Source organism: Chiloscyllium plagiosum, unplaced genomic scaffold (genome assembly GCF_037043375.1).
Source record: "Chiloscyllium plagiosum isolate Xiang-an unplaced genomic scaffold, Cpla_swu_hap1 HiC_scaffold_3, whole genome shotgun sequence".
Lineage (NCBI taxonomy): Eukaryota > Metazoa > Chordata > Chondrichthyes > Orectolobiformes > Hemiscylliidae > Chiloscyllium > Chiloscyllium plagiosum.
The window spans coordinates 156,050,059-156,072,944 of NW_028270141.1; the positions used below are offsets into that span (position 1 = coordinate 156,050,059).

The 22,886-nt window shown below is 52.6% G+C and overlaps 1 protein-coding gene across 1 annotated transcript in view; it reads right to left on the reverse strand.

Annotated features, from left to right (window-relative positions):
- The window catches only part of abcc10 (ATP binding cassette subfamily C member 10), a 282,813-nt gene that overhangs the window by 189,167 nt on the left and 70,760 nt on the right, over positions 1-22,886 (reverse strand). The window contains exon 11 of the mRNA XM_087984478.1: positions 13,228-13,305. Within this exon, the coding sequence (XP_087840604.1) occupies positions 13,228-13,305 (78 nt within the window). The remainder of the gene's footprint in view (positions 1-13,227; positions 13,306-22,886) is intronic.

Consider the following 22,886-nt stretch of genomic DNA (forward strand, 5'->3'; position numbering starts at 1 on the left):
ATGGGAACGAGACCCTATTGATGGGATCGAGAACCTATTGATGGGACCGAGACGCTATTGATGGAACCGAGACCCCATTGATGGGACCGAGACCCCATTGATGTGACTGAGACCACATTGATGGGACCGAGACCCTATTGATGGGACCGAGACCACATTGATGGTTCTGAGACCACATTGATGGGACTGAGACCACAGTGATGGGACTGAGACCACAGTGATGGGACTGAGACCCCATTAATGGGACCGAGACAACAGTGATGGGACTGAGACCACATTGATGGGACTGAGACCCCATTGATGGGACCGAGACCCTATTGATGGGACTGAAACCACAGTGATGGGACTGAGATCACAGTGATGGGTCTGAGACCACAGTGATGGGAGCAATACCACATTGATAGGACCGAGACCACATTGATGGGACTGAGACCACATTGATGGGAGCGAGACCACAATGATGGGACCGAGACCACATTGATGGGAGCGAGACCACAGTGACGGGACCGAGACCACAGTGACGGGACCGAGACCACAGTGACGGGACCGAGACCACAGTGATGGGACCGAGACCACAGTGATGGGACTGAGACCACAGTGATGGGACTGAGACCACACTGATGGGAGCGAGACCACATTGATGGGAGCGAGACCCCATTGATGGGACTGAGACCACAGTGATGGGACCGAGACCCCATTGATGGGAGCGAGACCCGATTGATGGGAGCGAGGCCACACTGATGGGACCGAGACCCCATTGATGGGACCGAGACCCTATTGATGGGACTGAGACCACAGTGATGGGACTGAGACCACATTGATGGGACCGAGACCACATTGATGGGAGCGAGACCATAGTGATGGGACTGAGACACCATTGATGGGACCGAGACCCCATTGATGGGACCGAGACCCCATTGATGGGACTGAGACCCCATTGATGCGACTGAGACCCCATTGATGGGACTGAGACCACAGTGATGGGACCGAGACCCTATTGATGGGAGCGAGACCACATTGATGGGACTGAGACCCCATTGATGGGACTGAGACCCCATTGATGCGACTGAGACCCCATTGATGGGACTGAGACCACAGTGATGGGACTGAGACCACATTGATGGGACTGAGACCCCATTGATGGGACTTAGACAACAGTGATGGGACCGAGACCCTATTGATGGGACCGAGACCACAGTGTTGGGACTGAGACCACAGTGATGGGACTGAGACCCCATTGATGGGAGCGAGACCACATTGATGGGACCGAGACCACAGTGATGGGACCGAGACCACAGTGATGGGACCGAGACCACAGTGTTGGGACTGAGACCACAGTGACGGGACCGAGACCACATTGACGGGACCGAGACCACAGTGATGGGACCGAGACCATATTGATGGAACCGGGACCCTATTGATGGGAGCGAGACCCTATTGATGGGACCGAGAACCTATTGATGGGACCGAGACCCCATTGATGGGACTGAGACCCCATTGATGGGACTGAGACCACATTGATGGGACCGAGACCCTATTGAAGGGATTGAGACCACATTGATGAGACTGAAACTGCAGTGATGGGACCGAGACCCTATTAATGGGATTGAGACCACATTGATGGGACTGAGACCACAGGGATGGGACTGAGACCACATTGATGGGACCGTGACCCTATTGATAGAACCGAGACCCTATTGATGGGAACGAGACCCTATTGATGGGATCGAGAACCTATTGATGGGACCGAGACGCTATTGATGGAACCGAGACCCCATTGATGGGACCGAGACCCCATTGATGTGACTGAGACCACATTGATGGGACCGAGACCCTATTGATGGGACCGAGACCACATTGATGGTTCTGAGACCACATTGATGGGACTGAGACCACAGTGATGGGACTGAGACCACAGTGATGGGACTGAGACCACAGTGATGGGACTGAGACCCCATTAATGGGACCGAGACAACAGTGATGGGACTGAGACCACATTGATGGGACTGAGACCCCATTGATGGGACCGAGACCCTATTGATGGGACTGAAACCACAGTGATGGGACTGAGATCACAGTGATGGGTCTGAGACCACAGTGATGGGAGCAATACCACATTGATAGGACCGAGACCACATTGATGGGACTGAGACCACATTGATGGGAGCGAGACCACAATGATGGGACCGAGACCACATTGATGGGAGCGAGACCACAGTGACGGGACCGAGACCACAGTGACGGGACCGAGACCACAGTGACGGGACCGAGACCACAGTGATGGGACCGAGACCACAGTGATGGGACCGAGACCACAGTGATGGGACTGAGACCACAGTGATGGGACTGAGACCACACTGATGGGAGCGAGACCACATTGATGGGAGCGAGACCCCATTGATGGGACTGAGACCACAGTTATGGGACCGAGACCCCATTGATGGGAGCGAGACCCGATTGATGGGAGCGAGGCCACACTGATGGGACCGAGACCCCATTGATGGGACCGAGACCCTATTGATGGGACTGAGACCACAGTGATGGGACTGAGACCACATTGATGGGACCGAGACCACATTGATGGGAGCGAGACCATAGTGATGGGACTGAGACACCATTGATGGGACCGAGACCCCATTGATGGGACCGAGACCCCATTGATGGGACTGAGACCCCATTGATGCGACTGAGACCCCATTGATGGGACTGAGACCACAGTGATGGGACCGAGACCCTATTGATGGGAGCGAGACCACATTGATGGGACTGAGACCCCATTGATGGGACTGAGACCCCACTGATGCGACTGAGACCCCATTGATGGGACTGAGACCACAGTGATGGGACTGAGACCACATTGATGGGACCGAGACCCTATTGATGGGACCGAGACCACATTGATGGTTCTGAGACCACATTGATGGGACTGAGACCACAGTGATGGGACTGAGACCACAGTGATGGGACTGAGACCCCATTAATGGGACCGAGACAACAGTGATGGGACTGAGACCACATTGATGGGACTGAGACCCCATTGATGGGACCGAGACCCTATTGATGGGACTGAAACCACAGTGATGGGACTGAGATCACAGTGATGGGTCTGAGACCACAGTGATGGGAGCAATACCACATTGATAGGACCGAGACCACATTGATGGGACTGAGACCACATTGATGGGAGCGAGACCACAATGATGGGACCGAGACCACATTGATGGGAGCGAGACCACAGTGACGGGACCGAGACCACAGTGACGGGACCGAGACCACAGTGACGGGACCGAGACCACAGTGATGGGACCGAGACCACAGTGATGGGACTGAGACCACAGTGATGGGACTGAGACCACACTGATGGGAGCGAGACCACATTGATGGGAGCGAGACCCCATTGATGGGACTGAGACCACAGTGATGGGACCGAGACCCCATTGATGGGAGCGAGACCCGATTGATGGGAGCGAGGCCACACTGATGGGACCGAGACCCCATTGATGGGACCGAGACCCTATTGATGGGACTGAGACCACAGTGATGGGACTGAGACCACATTGATGGGACCGAGACCACATTGATGGGAGCGAGACCATAGTGATGGGACTGAGACACCATTGATGGGACCGAGACCCCATTGATGGGACCGAGACCCCATTGATGGGACTGAGACCCCATTGATGCGACTGAGACCCCATTGATGGGACTGAGACCACAGTGATGGGACCGAGACCCTATTGATGGGAGCGAGACCACATTGATGGGACTGAGACCCCATTGATGGGACTGAGACCCCATTGATGCGACTGAGACCCCATTGATGGGACTGAGACCACAGTGATGGGACTGAGACCACATTGATGGGACTGAGACCCCATTGATGGGACTTAGACAACAGTGATGGGACCGAGACCCTATTGATGGGACCGAGACCACAGTGTTGGGACTGAGACCACAGTGATGGGACTGAGACCCCATTGATGGGAGCGAGACCACATTGATGGGACCGAGACCACAGTGATGGGACCGAGACCACAGTGATGGGACCGAGACCACAGTGTTGGGACTGAGACCACAGTGACGGGACCGAGACCACATTGACGGGACCGAGACCACAGTGATGGGACCGAGACCATATTGATGGAACCGGGACCCTATTGATGGGAGCGAGACCCTATTGATGGGACCGAGAACCTATTGATGGGACCGAGACCCCATTGATGGGACTGAGACCCCATTGATGGGACTGAGACCACATTGATGGGACCGAGACCCTATTGAAGGGATTGAGACCACATTGATGAGACTGAAACTGCAGTGATGGGACCGAGACCCTATTAATGGGATTGAGACCACATTGATGGGACTGAGACCACAGGGATGGGACTGAGACCACATTGATGGGACCGTGACCCTATTGATAGAACCGAGACCCTATTGATGGGAACGAGACCCTATTGATGGGATCGAGAACCTATTGATGGGACCGAGACGCTATTGATGGAACCGAGACCCCATTGATGGGACCGAGACCCCATTGATGTGACTGAGACCACATTGATGGGACCGAGACCCTATTGATGGGACCGAGACCACATTGATGGTTCTGAGACCACATTGATGGGACTGAGACCACAGTGATGGGACTGAGACCACAGTGATGGGACTGAGACCACAGTGATGGGACTGAGACCCCATTAATGGGACCGAGACAACAGTGATGGGACTGAGACCACATTGATGGGACTGAGACCCCATTGATGGGACCGAGACCCTATTGATGGGACTGAAACCACAGTGATGGGACTGAGATCACAGTGATGGGTCTGAGACCACAGTGATGGGAGCAATACCACATTGATAGGACCGAGACCACATTGATGGGACTGAGACCACATTGATGGGAGCGAGACCACAATGATGGGACCGAGACCACATTGATGGGAGCGAGACCACAGTGACGGGACCGAGACCACAGTGACGGGACCGAGACCACAGTGACGGGACCGAGACCACAGTGATGGGACCGAGACCACAGTGATGGGACCGAGACCACAGTGATGGGACTGAGACCACAGTGATGGGACTGAGACCACACTGATGGGAGCGAGACCACATTGATGGGAGCGAGACCCCATTGATGGGACTGAGACCACAGTTATGGGACCGAGACCCCATTGATGGGAGCGAGACCCGATTGATGGGAGCGAGGCCACACTGATGGGACCGAGACCCCATTGATGGGACCGAGACCCTATTGATGGGACTGAGACCACAGTGATGGGACTGAGACCACATTGATGGGACCGAGACCACATTGATGGGAGCGAGACCATAGTGATGGGACTGAGACACCATTGATGGGACCGAGACCCCATTGATGGGACCGAGACCCCATTGATGGGACTGAGACCCCATTGATGCGACTGAGACCCCATTGATGGGACTGAGACCACAGTGATGGGACCGAGACCCTATTGATGGGAGCGAGACCACATTGATGGGACTGAGACCCCATTGATGGGACTGAGACCCCACTGATGCGACTGAGACCCCATTGATGGGACTGAGACCACAGTGATGGGACTGAGACCACATTGATGGGACTGAGACCCCATTGATGGGACCGAGACCCTATTGATGGGACTGAAACCACAGTGATGGGACTGAGACCACATTGATGCGACTGAGACCCCATTGATGCGACTGAGACCACATTCATGCGACTGAGACCACATTGATGGGACTGAGACCACATTGATGGGACCGAGACCACATTGATGGGACCGAGACCCCATTGATGCGACCAAGACCCCATTGATGCGACCGAGACCACATTGATGCGACTGAGACACCATTGATGGGACCAAGACCCCATGATGCGACTGAGACTACATTGATGGGACTGAGACCCCATTGATGCGACTGAGACCCCATTGATGCGACTGAGACTACATTGATGGGACTGAGACACCATTGATGGGACCAAGACCCCATTGATGCGACTGAGACTACATTGATGGGACTGAGACGCCATTGATGGGACCAAGACCCCATTGATGCGACTGAGACCACATTGATGGTACTGAGACACCATTGATGGGACCAAGACCCCATTGATGCGACTGAGACTACATTGATGGGACTGAGACCCCATTGATGCGACTGAGACCCCATTGATGCGACTGAGACCACATTAATGCGACTGAGACCACATTAATGCGACTGAGACCACATTAATGCGACTGAGACCACATTGATGGGTCTGAGACCACTGTGATGGGAGCGAGACCACATTGATGGGAGCGAGACCACATTGATGGGACTGAGACCACATTGATGGGACCGAGACCCCATTGATGGGACCGAGACCCCATTGATGCGACTGAGACCCCATTGATGCGACTGAGACTACATTGATGGGACTGAGACACCATTGATGGGACCAAGACACCATTGATGGGACCAAGACCCCATTGATGCGACTGAGACTACATTGATGGGACTGAGACCCCATTGATGGGACCAAGACCCCATTGATGCGACTGAGACCACATTGATGGGACTGAGACCCCATTGATGCGACTGAGACTACATTGATGGGACTGAGACCCCATGATGCGACTGAGACTACATTGATGGGACTGAGACCCCATTGATGCGACTGAGACCCCATTGATGCGACTGAGACTACATTGATGGGACTGAGACACCATTGATGGGACCAAGACCCCATTGATGCGACTGAGACTACATTGATGGGACTGAGACCCCATTGATGCGACTGAGACCCCATTGATGCGACTGAGACCACATTAATGCGACTGAGACCACATTAATGCGACTGAGACCACATTAATGCGACTGAGACCACATTGATGGGTCTGAGACCACATTGATGGGACTGAGACCCCATTGATGGGACCGAGACCCCATTGATGCGACTGAGACCCCATTGATGCGACTGAGACCCCATTGATGCGATTGAGACCCCATTGATGCGACTGAGACCACTGTGATGGGTCTGAGACCACTGTGATGGGAGCGAGACCACATTGATGGGAGCGAGACCACATTGATGGGACTGAGACCACATTGATGGGACTGAGACCACATTGATGGGACTGAGACCCCATTGATGCGACTGAGACCCCATTGATGCGACTGAGACCACATTGATGGGACCGAGACCCCATTGATGGGAGCGAGACCCGATTGATGGGAGCGAGGCCACACTGATGGGACCGAGACCCCATTGATGGGACCGAGACCCTATTGATGGGACTGAGACCCTATTGATGGGACTGAGACCACAGTGATGGGACTGAGACCACAGTGATGGGACTGAGACCACATTGATGGGACCGAGACCACATTGATGGGAGCGAGACCATAGTGATGGGACTGAGACACCATTGATGGGACCGAGACCCCATTGATGGGACCGAGACCCCATTGATGGGACCGAGACCCCATTGATGGGACTGAGACCCCATTGATGGGACTGAGACCACAGTGATGGGACTGAGACCACATTGATGGGACTGAGACCACAGTGATGGGACTGAGACCACATTGATGGGACCGAGACCACATTGATGGGAGCGAGACCATAGTGATGGGACTGAGACACCATTGATGGGACCGAGACCCCATTGATGGGACCGAGACCCCATTGATGGGACTGAGACCCCATTGATGGGAGCGAGGCCACACTGATGGGACCGAGACCCCATTGATGGGACCGAGACCCTATTAATGGGACTGAGACCCTATTGATGGGACTGAGACCACAGTGATGGGACTGAGACCCCATTGATGGGACCGAGACCACAGTGATGGGACTGAGACCCCATTAATGGGACCGAGACAACAGTGATGGGACTGAGACCACATTGATGGGACTGAGACCCCATTGATGGGACCGAGACCCTATTGATGGGACTGAAACCACAGTGATGGGACTGAGATCACAGTGATGGGTCTGAGACCACAGTGATGGGAGCGATACCACATTGATAGGACCGAGACCACATTGATGGGACTGAGACCACATTGATGGGAGCGAGACCACAATGATGGGACCGAGACCACATTGATGGGAGCGAGACCACAGTGACGGGACCGAGACCACAGTGACGGGACCGAGACCACAGTGACGGGACCGAGACCACAGTGATGGGACCGAGACCACAGTGATGGGACCGAGACCACAGTGATGGGACTGAGACCACAGTGATGGGACTGAGACCACACTGATGGGAGCGAGACCACATTGATGGGAGCGAGACCCCATTGATGGGACTGAGACCACAGTGATGGGACCGAGACCCCATTGATGGGAGCGAGACCCGATTGATGGGAGCGAGGCCACACTGATGGGACCGAGACCCCATTGATGGGACCGAGACCCTATTGATGGGACTGAGACCACAGTGATGGGACTGAGACCACATTGATGGGACCGAGACCACATTGATGGGAGCGAGACCATAGTGATGGGACTGAGACACCATTGATGGGACCGAGACCCCATTGATGGGACCGAGACCCCATTGATGGGACTGAGACCCCATTGATGCGACTGAGACCCCATTGATGGGACTGAGACCACAGTGATGGGACCGAGACCCTATTGATGGGAGCGAGACCACATTGATGGGACTGAGACCACATTGATGCGACTGAGACCCCATTGATGCGACTGAGACCACATTCATGCGACTGAGACCACATTGATGGGACTGAGACCCCATTGATGGGACCGAGACCCTATTGATGGGAGCGAGACCACATTGATGGGACTGAGACCACATTGATGCGACTGAGACCCCATTGATGCGACTGAGACCACATTCATGCGACTGAGACCACATTGATGGGACTGAGACCACATTGATGGGACCGAGACCACATTGATGGGACCGAGACCCCATTGATGCGACCGAGACCACATTGATGCGACTGAGACACCATTGATGGGACCAAGACCCCATTGATGCGACTGAGACTACATTGATGGGACTGAGACCCCATTGATGCGACTGAGACCCCATTGATGCGACTGAGACTACATTGATGGGACTGAGACACCATTGATGGGACCAAGACCCCATTGATGCGACTGAGACTACATTGATGGGACTGAGACCCCATTGATGGGACCAAGACCCCATTGATGCGACTGAGACCACATTGATGGGACTGAGACACCATTGATGGGACCAAGACCCCATTGATGCGACTGAGACTACATTGATGGGACTGAGATCCCATTGATGCGACTGAGACCCCATTGATGCGACTGAGACCACATTAATGCGACTGAGACCACATTAATGCGACTGAGACCACATTAATGCGACTGAGACCACATTGATGGGTCTGAGACCACTGTGATGGGAGCGAGACCACATTGATGGGAGCGAGACCACATTGATGGGACTGAGACCACATTGATGGGACTGAGACCCCATTGATGGGACCGAGACCCCATTGATGCGACTGAGACCCCATTGATGCGACTGAGACTACATTGATGGGACTGAGACACCATTGATGGGACCAAGACCCCATTGATGCGACTGAGACTACATTGATGGGACCGAGACCCCATTGATGGGACCAAGACCCCATTGATGCGACTGAGACCACATTGATGGGACCAAGACCCCATTGATGCGACTGAGACACCATTGATGGGACCAAGACCCCATTGATGCGACTGAGACCACATTGATGGGACTGAGACACCATTGATGGGACCAAGACCCCATTGATGCGACTGAGACTACATTGATGGGACTGAGACCCCATTGATGCGACTGAGACCCCATTGATGCGACTGAGACCACATTAATGCGACTGAGACCACATTAATGCGACTGAGACCACATTAATGCGACTGAGACCACTGTGATGGGAGCAAGACCACATTGATGGGAGCGAGACCACATTGATGGGACTGAGACCACATTGATGGGACTGAGACCCCATTGATGGGACCGAGACCCCATTGATGCGACTGAGACCCCATTGATGCGACTGAGACCCCATTGATGCGATTGAGACCCCATTGATGCGACTGAGACCACTGTGATGGGTCTGAGACCACTGTGATGGGAGCGAGACCACATTGATGGGAGCGAGACCACATTGATGGGACTGAGACTACATTGATGGGACTGAGACCACATTGATGGGACTGAGACCCCATTGATGCGACTGAGACCCCATTGATGCGACTGAGACCACATTGATGGGACCGAGACCCCATTGATGGGAGCAAGACCCGATTGATGGGAGCGAGGCCACACTGATGGGACCGAGACCCCATTGATGGGACCGAGACCCTATTGATGGGACTGAGACCCTATTGATGGGACTGAGACCACAGTGATGGGACTGAGACCACAGTGATGGGACCGAGACCACATTGATGGGAGCGAGACCATAGTGATGCGACTGAGACCCCATTGATGCGACTGAGACCACATTGATGGGACCGAGACCCCATTGATGGGAGCAAGACCCGATTGATGGGAGCGAGGCCACACTGATGGGACCGAGACCCCATTGATGGGACCGAGACCCTATTGATGGGACTGAGACCCTATTGATGGGACTGAGACCACAGTGATGGGACTGAGACCACAGTGATGGGACCGAGACCACATTGATGGGAGCGAGACCATAGTGATGGGACTGAGACACCATTGATGGGACCGAGACCCCATTGATGGGACTGAGACCCCATTGATGGGACCGAGACCCCATTGATGGGACTGAGACCCCATTGATGGGACTGAGACCCCATTGATGGGACTGAGACCACAGTGATGGGACTGAGACCACATTGATGGGACTGAGACCCCATTGATGGGACCGAGACCCTATTGATGGGAGCGAGACCACATTGATGGGACTGAGACCACATTGATGCGACTGAGACCCCATTGATGCGACTGAGACCACATTCATGCGACTGAGACCACAGTGATGGGACTGAGACCACATTGATGGGACCGAGACCACATTGATGGGACCGAGACCCCATTGATGCGACTGAGACCACATTGATGGGACTGAGACACCATTGATGGGACTAAGACCCCATTGATGCGACTGAGACCACATTGATGGGACTGAGACACCATTGATGGGACCAAGACCCCATTGATGCGACTGAGACTACATTAATGCGACTGAGACCACATTGATGGGTCTGAGACCACATTGATGGGTCTGAGACCACTGTGATGGGAGCGAGACCACATTGATGGGAGCGAGACCACATTGATGGGAGCGAGACCACATTGATGGGACTGAGACCACATTGATGGGACTGAGACCCCATTGATGCGACTGAGACCCCATTGATGCGCCTGAGACCCCATTGATGCGACTGAGACCACATTGATGGGAGCTAAAGGTTGAGAAGCTTCCACAGAGAGATGTGTACAATATTATATATACAGTACTCGGTTTACATGGATAACTCAGGGAGTACTGACAATGAAGTTCCAATATTAGAAACCCTTTGTCCTGAAATCAATCCAGATGGAGTAGAACTACCTCACAATTCTGAGAGACATATTTATTGTATCGAGACTAGAGTGGTGCTGGAAAAGCCCAGCAGATCAGGCAGAATCCGAGGAGCAGGAGAATTGACGTTTCGGGCAAAAGCCCTTCATCAGGAATACAGGCAGAGTGCCTGAAGGGTGGAGAAATAAATGAGAGGATGGTGAGGGTGGGGAGAAAGTAGTATAGAGTACAATAGGTGAATGGGGTGGGAATGGAGGTGATAGGTCAGGGAGGAGGGTGGGGGAAGGTAGCAAAGAGTACAACAGGTGAATGGGGGTGGGGATGGAGGTGATAGGTCAGAGAGGAGGGTGGAGTGGATAGGTGGAAAGGAAGATAGGCAGGTAGGACAAGTCATAGGGACGGTGCTGAGCTGGGGTGAGGTGGGGGAAGAGGACATGAGGAAACTGGTGAAGTCCACAATTTTTGCCCTGGGGTTGAAGTGTTCTGAGGCAGAAGATGAAGCGTTCTTCCTCCGGGTGTCTGGTAGTGAGGGGGCGGTGGTGAAGGAGGCCCAGGACCTCCATGTCCTTGGCTGAGTGGGAGGGGGAGTTGAAATGTTGGGCCACAGGGCGGTGGGGTTGATTGGTGCGGGTGTCCTGGAGATTTTTCCAAAAGCGCTCTGCTATGAGGCGTCCAGTCTCCCTCATCTTCCGCCTCGGAACACTTCAACCCCAGGGCTTCAATGTGGACTTCACCAGTTTCCTCATTGCCCCTTCCCACACCTCACCCCAGCTCCAAACTTCCAGCTCAGCACTATCCCCAGGACTTGTCCTACCTGCTAATCTTCCTTCCCACCTATCCACTCCACCCTCCTCCCTGACCTATCACCTCTCCGGCAAAAAACTCTCCGCCCCCACCCCCACTCCGGCCTATCACCCTCACCTTAACCTCCTTCCACCTATTGCATTCCCAGCGCCCCTCCCCCAAGTCCCTCCTCCCTACCTTTTATCTTAGCCTGCTTGGCACACATTCCTCATCCCTGAAGAAGGGCTTATGCCCGAAACATCAATTCTCCTGCTCCGTGGATGCTGCCTGACCTGCTGCGCTTTTCCAGCAACACATTTTTCAGCTATCACCTTCATCCACTCCCCCACTCACCTATTGTACTCTATGCTACTTTCTCCCCACCCACACCCTCCTCTAATTTATCTCTCCACCCTTCAGGCTCTCTGCCTGTATTCCTGATGAAGGGCTTTTGCTCGAAATGTCGATTCTCCTGCTCTTCGAATGCTGCCTGAATTGCTGTGCTTTTCCAGCACCACTCTAATCCAGAATCTGGTTTCCAGCATCTGCAACCCTGGTTTTTATCATATTTATGTGTAATTTATAGTTTGTAAGAACCATTGGGATTGTTGAACAGGATCGGCTTGATAATTTCATTGATTCTGACTCATGTTAAATTAATCTTATTAGCTGACACATGATAGAAATGTGGGTTACAGATCCTCTGGGGTGGGGGGGTGGGGCAGGGGGGAGTATATCTACAAAGCAATTACAATGTTGAATATATGTTGACCATTTGAAGCTCGGGTCTTTTCTGCAAATATATGCGCTCCCATTGGAAAGCTGCGAAGTCTGTGTGACTAGACCTGCGTGTGTTCGCACGGATAAACCTCTACATTCCAAACAGTATAGCACGCTTACCTGCAGCTTTCTTTTTGGTCTGCTTCTGTTTCGTAGTTGGGTAAGCTTCCACTTTGGGCAGAATTTCATTGGGCGTACCTATCCAAAGAAGTAAATAATTTCACAAGGGGAAATCTGCATCCAACAAGCCAAACGTTCATGTGCATCCAGAAACCATGATTTTGTCCTGATATCAGTGCAAGTCCAAGCAAATATAGACCAATAATAACTCTGTCTGCCCGCACTGTCTCTCATGCAGCATTTGATTTTTGCTTTCTCTTTACAAGTTGTATTTTTAAAATTTCCTTGCCTGATGTTCGACATTCTGGCTGTGTCTGAAATAACTGCACACAGACTGGGACGCCGGGACCAACTCACCCTTTCATTCCCCATACACAGTACACTGGCTGTGACTGAATGCAGAGTCCTATTCCCAATCCAGAATGCAGAGTCCTATTCGCAAAAACACAGTCCCACTCCAGAATGCCGAGTCCGATTCCCAGAAACAAGGTCCACTCCAGAATACAAATCACATTCCCAGAAACGGAGTCCCATTCCCAGAAACAAACTCCACTCCAGAATGCAGAGTCCCATTCCCAGAAACAGTGTCTCACTCCGGAGTGCAGAGTCCCATTCCCAGAAAAAGTGACCACTCCAGGATGCAGAGTCCCATTCCCAGAAACAAGGTCCACTCCAGAATACAGATCACATTCCCAGAAAAAGAGTCCCATTCCCAGAAACAGAGTCCCACTCCAGAATGTAGAGTCCTATTCCCAGAAACAGAGTCCCACTCCAGAATGCCGAGCCCCATTCCCAGAAACAAAGACCACTCCAGAATGCAGAGACCCATTCCAAGAAACAGTGTCTCACTCCGGAGTGCAGTGTCCCATTCCCAGAAACAGAGACCACTCCAGAATGCAGAGTCCTATTCCCAGAAACAGAGTTCCACTCCAGAATACAGAGTCCCACTCCCAGAAACAGAGACCACTCCAGAATGCAGAGTCACATTCCCAGAAACAGAGTTCCACTCCAGAATGCAGAGTCCCATTCCCAGAAACAAGGTCCACTCCAGAATGCAGAGTCCCATTCCCAGAAACAAGGTCCACTCCAGAATGCAGTGTCCCATTCCCAGAAACAAGGTCCACTCCAGAATGCAGAGACCCATTCCTGAAGAAGGGCTTATGCCCGAAACGACGATTCTCCAACTCCTTGGATGCTGCCTGACGTGCTGCGCTTTTCCAGCAACACATTTCCAACTCTGATCTCCAGCATCTGCAGTCCTCACTTCATCCCACTCCAGAATGCAGAGTCCCATTCCCAGAAACAAGGTCCACTCCAGAATGCAGAGTCCCATTCCCAGAAACAGAGACCATTCCAGAATGCAGATTCCTGTTCCCAGAAACAAAGTCCACTCCAGAATACAGAGGCCCATTCCCAGAAACAAGGTCCACTCCACAATGCAGAGTCCCATTCCCAGAAACAGTGTCTCACTCCGGAGTGCAGAGTCGCATTCCCAGAAACAAAGTCCACTCCAGAATGCAGAGTCCCATTCCCAGAAACAGTGACCACTCCAGAATGCAGAGTCCCATTCCCAGAAACAAAGTCCCACTCCAGAATGCAGAGTCCCACTCCCAGAAACAACGTCCACTCCAGAATGCAGATCACATTCCCAGAAACAGAGTCCCATTCCCAGAAACAAAGTCCACTCCAGAATGCAGAGTCCCATTCCCAGAAACAAGATCCACTCCAGAATTCAGAGTCACATTCCCAGAAACAGAGACCACTCCAGAATGCAGCGTCCTATTCCCAGAAACAGAGACCACTCCAGAATGCAGCGTCGTATTCCCAGAAACAGAGACCACTCCAGAGTGGAGAGTTCATTACCAGAAACAAGGTCCACACCCAGAGGCAGAGTCCCCTCCTGAAAGCAGCAACTGCACACCCCATAACACACATACAAGTGTCCAGCATTGATGGAGGCCTGGTGAATCCATAGAGGCCCAGGCCCACTCCCAGGGATACAGTTCACTGTGAAGTTGCTGTTCACTTCCAGTGGATCAGTTCACTCCAGCGGACAGAGTCGACTCCAGCCGGCAGCAAATTCTCACCTCCCAGCTAACACACAGGTGCTCCAACTCTACAGAGGCCTAGTCCATTCACAGAGGGTCAGGCTTACCTACACCACAACAATTCATCTGGAATGGTACTGTTGACACACAGGGGCTCAGCCCACAACACCAAAAAGTCAAAACACATGCAAAAAGAAAAAGTACAAGGGTTAAGCCTGCCACAAAATCAGCATTGTCCTTTCTCAAAATAGAACAGAGTAACACAGGCTGCATCCAGCTGGTAAAACAGCAGTTCCCTCACGAGAACTGAAATACAACAGTTTCAGAGCGACTGTGTAAATGAAACCGCGCAGCAATCAGGTCCCGAGAAACAAAAACCACCAAGAGGACACTGTTATACCCAGTCAGCTCAAAGCTAACCATGAACTGACGAGATTCAAAATCTCGCAGTTGGATTTTTTTTCTTTTTGCTTAAATTGAGGAGATTCTAAATCTCTTGGGTTTTTTTAATATACAACAGTACAAAATACAAACAATGAAGAAAAAACAATTAACAGCAGTTCACCAAAACCTGCAATCAGCAGGGGAAGGGACAGCAAGGGACAGCAAGTGTGGCAACCCACACACCCCACTGTGCATTCAGTTAAAAGAGAAATGGGGGCGACCCACACACCCCACTGTGCAATCAGTTCAGAGGGAAATGGGGGCAAGCCACACACCCCACTGTGCAATCAGTTAACAGGGAAATGGGAGCAACCCACATACCCCTCTGTGCAATCAGTTCAGAGGGAAATGGGGGCAAGCCACACACCCCACTGTGCAATCAGTTAACAGGGAAATGGGGGCAACCCACACACCCCACTGTGCAATCAGTTAACAGGGCAATGAGGGCAACCCACACACCCCACTGTGCAATGCGTTAACAGGGAAATGAGGGCCAACCCACACACCCCACTGTGCAATCAGTTCACAGGGAAATGAGGGCGACCCACACACCCCACTGTGCAATCATTTAACAGGGAAATGGGGGCGAAACCACACACCCCACTGTGCAATGAGTTAACAGGGAAATGGGGGCGATCCCACACACCCCACTGTGCAAACAGTTAACAGAGAAATGGGGGGAACCCACACACCCCACTGTATAATCAGGTAACAGGGAAATGGGGGCGACCCCACACACCCCACTGTGCAAACAGTTAACAGGGAAATGGGGGCAAGCCACATACCCCACTGTGCAATCAGTTAACAGGGAAATGGGGGCAACCCACAGACCCCACTGTGCAATCAGTTAACAGGGAAATGGGGGCCAACCCACACACCCCACTGTGCAATCAGTTAACAGGGAAATGAGGGCCAACCCGCACACCCCACTATGTAATCAGTTAACAGGGAAATGAGGGCCAACCCGCACACCCCACTGTGCAATGAGTTAACAGGGAAATGGGGGCGACCCCACACACCCCACTGTGCAATCAGTTAACAGGGAAATGGGGGCAACCCACACACCCCACTGTGCAATCAGTTAACAGGGAAATGAGGGCCAACCCACACACCCCAGTGTGCAATCAGTTCAGAGGGAAATGGGGGCGAAACCACTCACCCCACTGTGCAATCAGTTAACAGGGAAATGAGGGCCAATCTACACACCCCACTGTGCAATGAGTTAACAGGGAAATGGGGGCGACCCCACACACCCCACTGTGCAAACAGTTAACAGAGAAATGGGGGCAACCCACACACCCCACCGTGCAATCAGTTAACAGGGAAATGAGGGCCAACCCAAACACCCCGCTGTACAATCAGTTAACAGGGTAATGGGGGCGATACCACACACCCCACTGTGCAATCAGTTCAGAGGGAAATGGGGGCAACCCACACACCCCACTGTACAATCAGTTAACAGGGGAATGGGGGCGAAACTACACACCCCACTGTGCAATCAGTTAACAGAGAAATGGGGACCAACCCGCACACCCCACTGTGCAATCAGTTAACAGGGAAATGGGGGCCAGCCACACACCCCACTGTGCAATCAGTTAACAGGGTAATGGGGGCGAAACCACACACCCCACTGTACAATCAGGTAACAGGGTAATGGGGGCGAAACTACACACCCCACTGTGCAATCAGTTAACAGGGAAATGGGGGTGAAACCACACACCCCACTGTGCAATCAGTTAACAGAGAAATGGGGACCAACCCGCACACCCCACTGTGCAATCAGTTAACAGGGAAATGGGGTCCAGCCACACACCCCACTGTGCAATCAGTTAACAGGGAAATGGGGGCGACCCCAGTGTGCAATCAGTTAACAGGGAAATGAGGGCCAACCCGCACACCCCACTGTGCAATGAGTTAACAGGGAAATGGGGCGACCCCACACACCCCACTGTGCATTCAGTTAACAGAGAAATGGGGGCAATCCCACACACCCCACTGTGCAAACAGGTAACAGGGAAATAAGGGCCAACCCACACACCCGACTATGTAATCAGTTAACAGGGAAATGGGGGCAACCCACACACCCCTCTGTGCAATCAGTTCAGAGGGAAATGGGGGCCAGCCACACACCCCACTGTGCAATCAATTAACAGGGTAATGGGAGCGAAACCACACACCCCACTGTACAATCAGTTAACAGGGAAATGAGGGCAAAACCACACACCCCACTGTTCAATCAGTTAACAGAGAAATGGGGGCGAAACCACTCACCCCACTGTGCAATCAGTTAACAGGGAAATGGGGTCGACCCCACACACCCCACTGTACAATCAGGTAACAGGGAAATGAGGGCGACCCACACACCCCACTGTGCAATCAGTTAACAGGGAAATGGGGGCGAAACCACTCACCCCACTGTGCAATCAGTTAACAGGGAAATGGGGGCGACCCCACACAACCCATTGTGCAATCAGTTAACAGGGAAATGGGGTCGACCCCACACAACCAACTGTGCAATCAGTTAACAGGGAAATGAGGGCCAACCCGCACACCCCACTGTGCAATGAGTTAACAGGGAAATGGGGGCGACACCACACACCCCACTGTGCAAACAGTTAACAGGGAAATGGGGTCGACCCCACACATCCCACAGTGTAATCAGATAACAGGGAAATGAGGGCAAAACCACACACCCCACTGTTCAATCAGTTAACAGAGAAATGGGGGCGAAACCACTCACCCCACTGTGCAATCAGTTAACAGGGAAATGGGGTCGACCCCACACACCCCACTGTACAATCAGGTAACAGGGAAATGAGGGCGACCCACACACCCCACTGTGCAATCAGTTAACAGGGAAATGGGGTCGACCCCACACATCCCACAGTGTAATCAGATAACAGGGAAATGAGGGCCAACCCACACACCCCACTTTGCAATCAGTTAACAGGGAAATGGGGTCGAACCCACACACCCCACTGCGCAATCAGTTAACAGGGAAATGAGGGCCAACCCACACAACCCACTTTGCAATGAGTTAACAGGGAAATGGGTTCGACCCCACACACCCCACTGTACAATCAGGTAACAGGGAAATGAGGGCCAACCCGCACACCCCACTGTGCAATGAGTTAACAGGGAAATGGGGGCAACCCCACACACCCCACTGAGCAAACAGGTAACAGGGAAATAAGGGCCAACCCACACACCCCACTGTGCAATCAGTTACCAGGGAAATAGGGGCCAACCCACACACCCCACTGTGCAATCAGGTAACAGGGAAATGAGAACCAACCCACACACCCCACTTTACAATGAGTTAGCAGGGAAATGGGGGCGACCCCACACACCCCACTGCGCAATTAGTTAACAGGGAAATGAGAACCAACCCACACACCCCACTTTACAATGAGTTAGCAGGGAAATGGGGGCGACCCAACACACCCCACTGCGCAATCAGTTAACAGGGAAATGAGGGCCAACCCACACAACCCACTTTGCAATCAGTTAACAGGGAAATGGGTTCGACCCCATACACCCCTCTGTACAATCAGTTAACAGGGAAATGGGGGCAACCCCACACACCCCACTGTGCAATGCGTTAACAAGGAAATGGGGGCCAACCCACACACCCCACTGTGCAATCAGTTAACAGGGAAATGGGGTCGACCCCACACACCCCACTGTGCAATCAGTTAACAGGGAAATGGGGGCAACCCCACACACCCCACTGTGCAATCAGTTAACAGGGAAATGGGGGCAACCCCACACACCCCACTTTGCAATCAGTTAACAGGGAAATGGGGGCAACCCCACACACCCCACTGTGCAATCAGTTAACAGGGAAATGAGGGCCAACCCACACACCCCATTGTGCAATCAGTTAACAGGGAAATGGGGGCGAAACCACACACCCCAATGTGCAATCAGTTAACAGGGAAACGAGGGCAACCCCACACACCCCAGTGTGCAATCAGTTAACAGGGAAATGAGGTACAATCCACACACCCCACTGTACAAACAGTTAACAGGGAAATGAGGACGTCCCACACACCCCACTGTACAATCAGTTAACAGGGAAATGAGGGCGAAACCACACACCCCACTGTACAATCAGTTAACAGGGAAATGAGGGTGACCCACACACCCCACTGTACAATCAGTTAACAGGGAAATGGGGGTGACCCACACACCCCACTGTGCAATCAGTTAACAGGGAAATGGGGGCGAAACCACACACCCCACTGTGCAATCAGTTAACAGGGAAATGAGGGCGTCCCACACACCCCACTGTGCAATCAGTTAACAGGGAAATGCGGGCAACCCACACACCCCACTGTGCAATCAGTTAACAGGGAAATGAGGGCCAACCCAAACTCCCCACTGTGCAATCAGTTACCAGGGAAATGAGGGCCAACCCACACACCCCACTGTGCAATCAGTTAACAGGGAAATGAGGGCCACCACACACACCTCACTGTGCAATCAGTTAACAGGGTAATGGGGGCGAAACCACACACCCCACTGTACAATCAGTTAACAGGGAAATGGGGGTGACCCACACACCCCACTGTGCAATCAGTTAACAGGGAAATGAGGGCGTCCCACACGCCGCACTATGCAATCAGTTAACAGAGAAATGAGGGCCAACCCACACACCCCACTGTGCAATCAGTTAACAGGGGAATGGGGGCAACCCCACACACCCCACTGTGCAATCAGTTAACAGGGAAATGAGGGCCAACCCACACACCCCAGTGTGCAATGAGTTAACAGGGAAATGGGAGCGAAACCACTCTCCCCACTGTGCAATCAGTTAACAGGGAAATGGGGACGAAACCACACACCCCACTGTGCAATCAGTTAACAGGGAAATGGGGGTGACCCACACACCCCACTGTGCAATCAGTTAACAGGGAAATGGGAGCGAAACCACTCTCCCCACTGTGCAATCAGTTAACAGGGAAATGAGGGCCAACCCACACACCCGACTGTACAATCAGTTAACAGGGAAATGGGGGCAACCCACACACCCCACTGTGCAATCAGTTAACAGGGAAATGGGGGCAACCCACACACCCCACTGTACAATCAGTTAACAGGGAAATGGGGGTGACCCACACACCCCACTGTGCAATCAGTTAACAGGGAAATGAGGGCCAACCCACACACACCACTGTACAATCAGTTAACAGGGAAATGGGGGCAACCCACACACCCCACTGTGCAATCAGTTAACAGGGAAATGGGGGCAACCCACACACCCCACTGTACAATCAGTTAACAGGGAAATGGGGGCAACCCCACACACCCCACTGTGCAATCAGTTAACAGGGAAATGAGGGCCAACCCACACACCCCACTGTGCAATCAGTTAACAGGGAAATGGGGGCAACCCCACACACCCCACTGTGCAATAAGTTAACAGGGAAATGAGGGCCAACCCACACACCCCACTGTGCAATCAGTTAACAGGGAAATGGGGGTGACCCACACACCCCACTGTACAATCAGTTAACAGGGAAATGGGGGTGACCCACACACCCCACTGTACAATCAGTTAACAGGGAAATGGGGGCAACCCCACACACCCCACTGTGAAATCAGTTAACAGGGAAATGGGGGTGACCCACACACCCCACTGTACAATCAGTTAACAGGGAAATGGGGGTGACCCACACACCCCACTGTACAATCAGTTAACAGGGAAATGGGGGCCAAACCACACACCCCACTGTGCAATCAGTTAACAGGGAAGTGGGGGCAACACACACACCCCACTGTGCAATCAGTTAACAGGGAAATGGGGACGAAACCACACACCACTGTGCATTCAGTTAACAGGGAAATTAGGGCCAACCCACACACCCCACTGTGCAATCAGTTAACAGGGAAATGAGGGCCAACCCACACACCCCACTGTGCATTCAGTTACCAGGGAAATGAGGGCAACCTACACACACCACTGTGCATTCAGTTAACAGGGAAATGGGGGCAACCCACTCACCCCACTGTGCAATCAGTTAACAGGGAAATGGGGGCGAAACCACACACCCCACTGTGCAATCAGTTAACAGGGAAATGAGGGCCAACCCACACACCCCACTGTACAATCAGTTAACAGGGAAATGAGGGCCAACCCACACACCCCACTGTGCATTCAGTTAACAGGGAAATGGGGGCAACCCACTCACCCCACTGTGCAATCAGTTAACAGGGAAATGGGGGCGAAACCACACACCCCACTGTGCAATCAGTTAACAGGGAAATGGGGGCAACCCCACACACCCCACTGTGCAATCAGTTAACAGGGAAATGAGGGCCAACCCACACACCCCACTGTGCAATCAGTTAACAGGGAAATGGGGGCAACCCCACACACCCCACTGTGCAATAAGTTAACAGGGAAATGAGGGCCAACCCACACACCCCACTGTGCAATCAGTTAACAGGGAAATGGGGGTGACCCACACACCCCACTGTACAATCAGTTAACAGGGAAATGGGGGTGACCCACACACCCCACTGTACAATCAGTTAACAGGGAAATGGGGGCAACCCCACACACCCCACTGTGAAATCAGTTAACAGGGAAATGGGGGTGACCCACACACCCCACTGTACAATCAGTTAACAGGGAAATGGGGGTGACCCACACACCCCACTGTACAATCAGTTAACAGGGAAATGGGGGCCAAACCACACACCCCACTGTGCAATCAGTTAACAGGGAAGTGGGGGCAACACACACACCCCACTGTGCAATCAGTTAACAGGGAAATGGGGACGAAACCACACACCACTGTGCATTCAGTTAACAGGGAAATTAGGGCCAACCCACACACCCCACTGTGCAATCAGTTAACAGGGAAATGAGGGCCAACCCACAGACCCCAATGTGCATTCAGTTAACAGGGAAAAGAAGACAACCCACACACCCCAATGTGCAATCAGTTAACAGGGAAAAGAAGACAACCCACACACCCCACTGTGCATTCAGTTAACAGGGAAATGAGGACGTCCCACACACCCCACTGTACAATCAGGTAACAGGGAAATGGGAGCGAAACCACACACCCCACTGTGCAATCAGTTAACAGGGAAATGAGGGCCAACCAATACACCTCAGTGTGCAATCAGTAACAAGGGAAATGGGGACGAAACCAC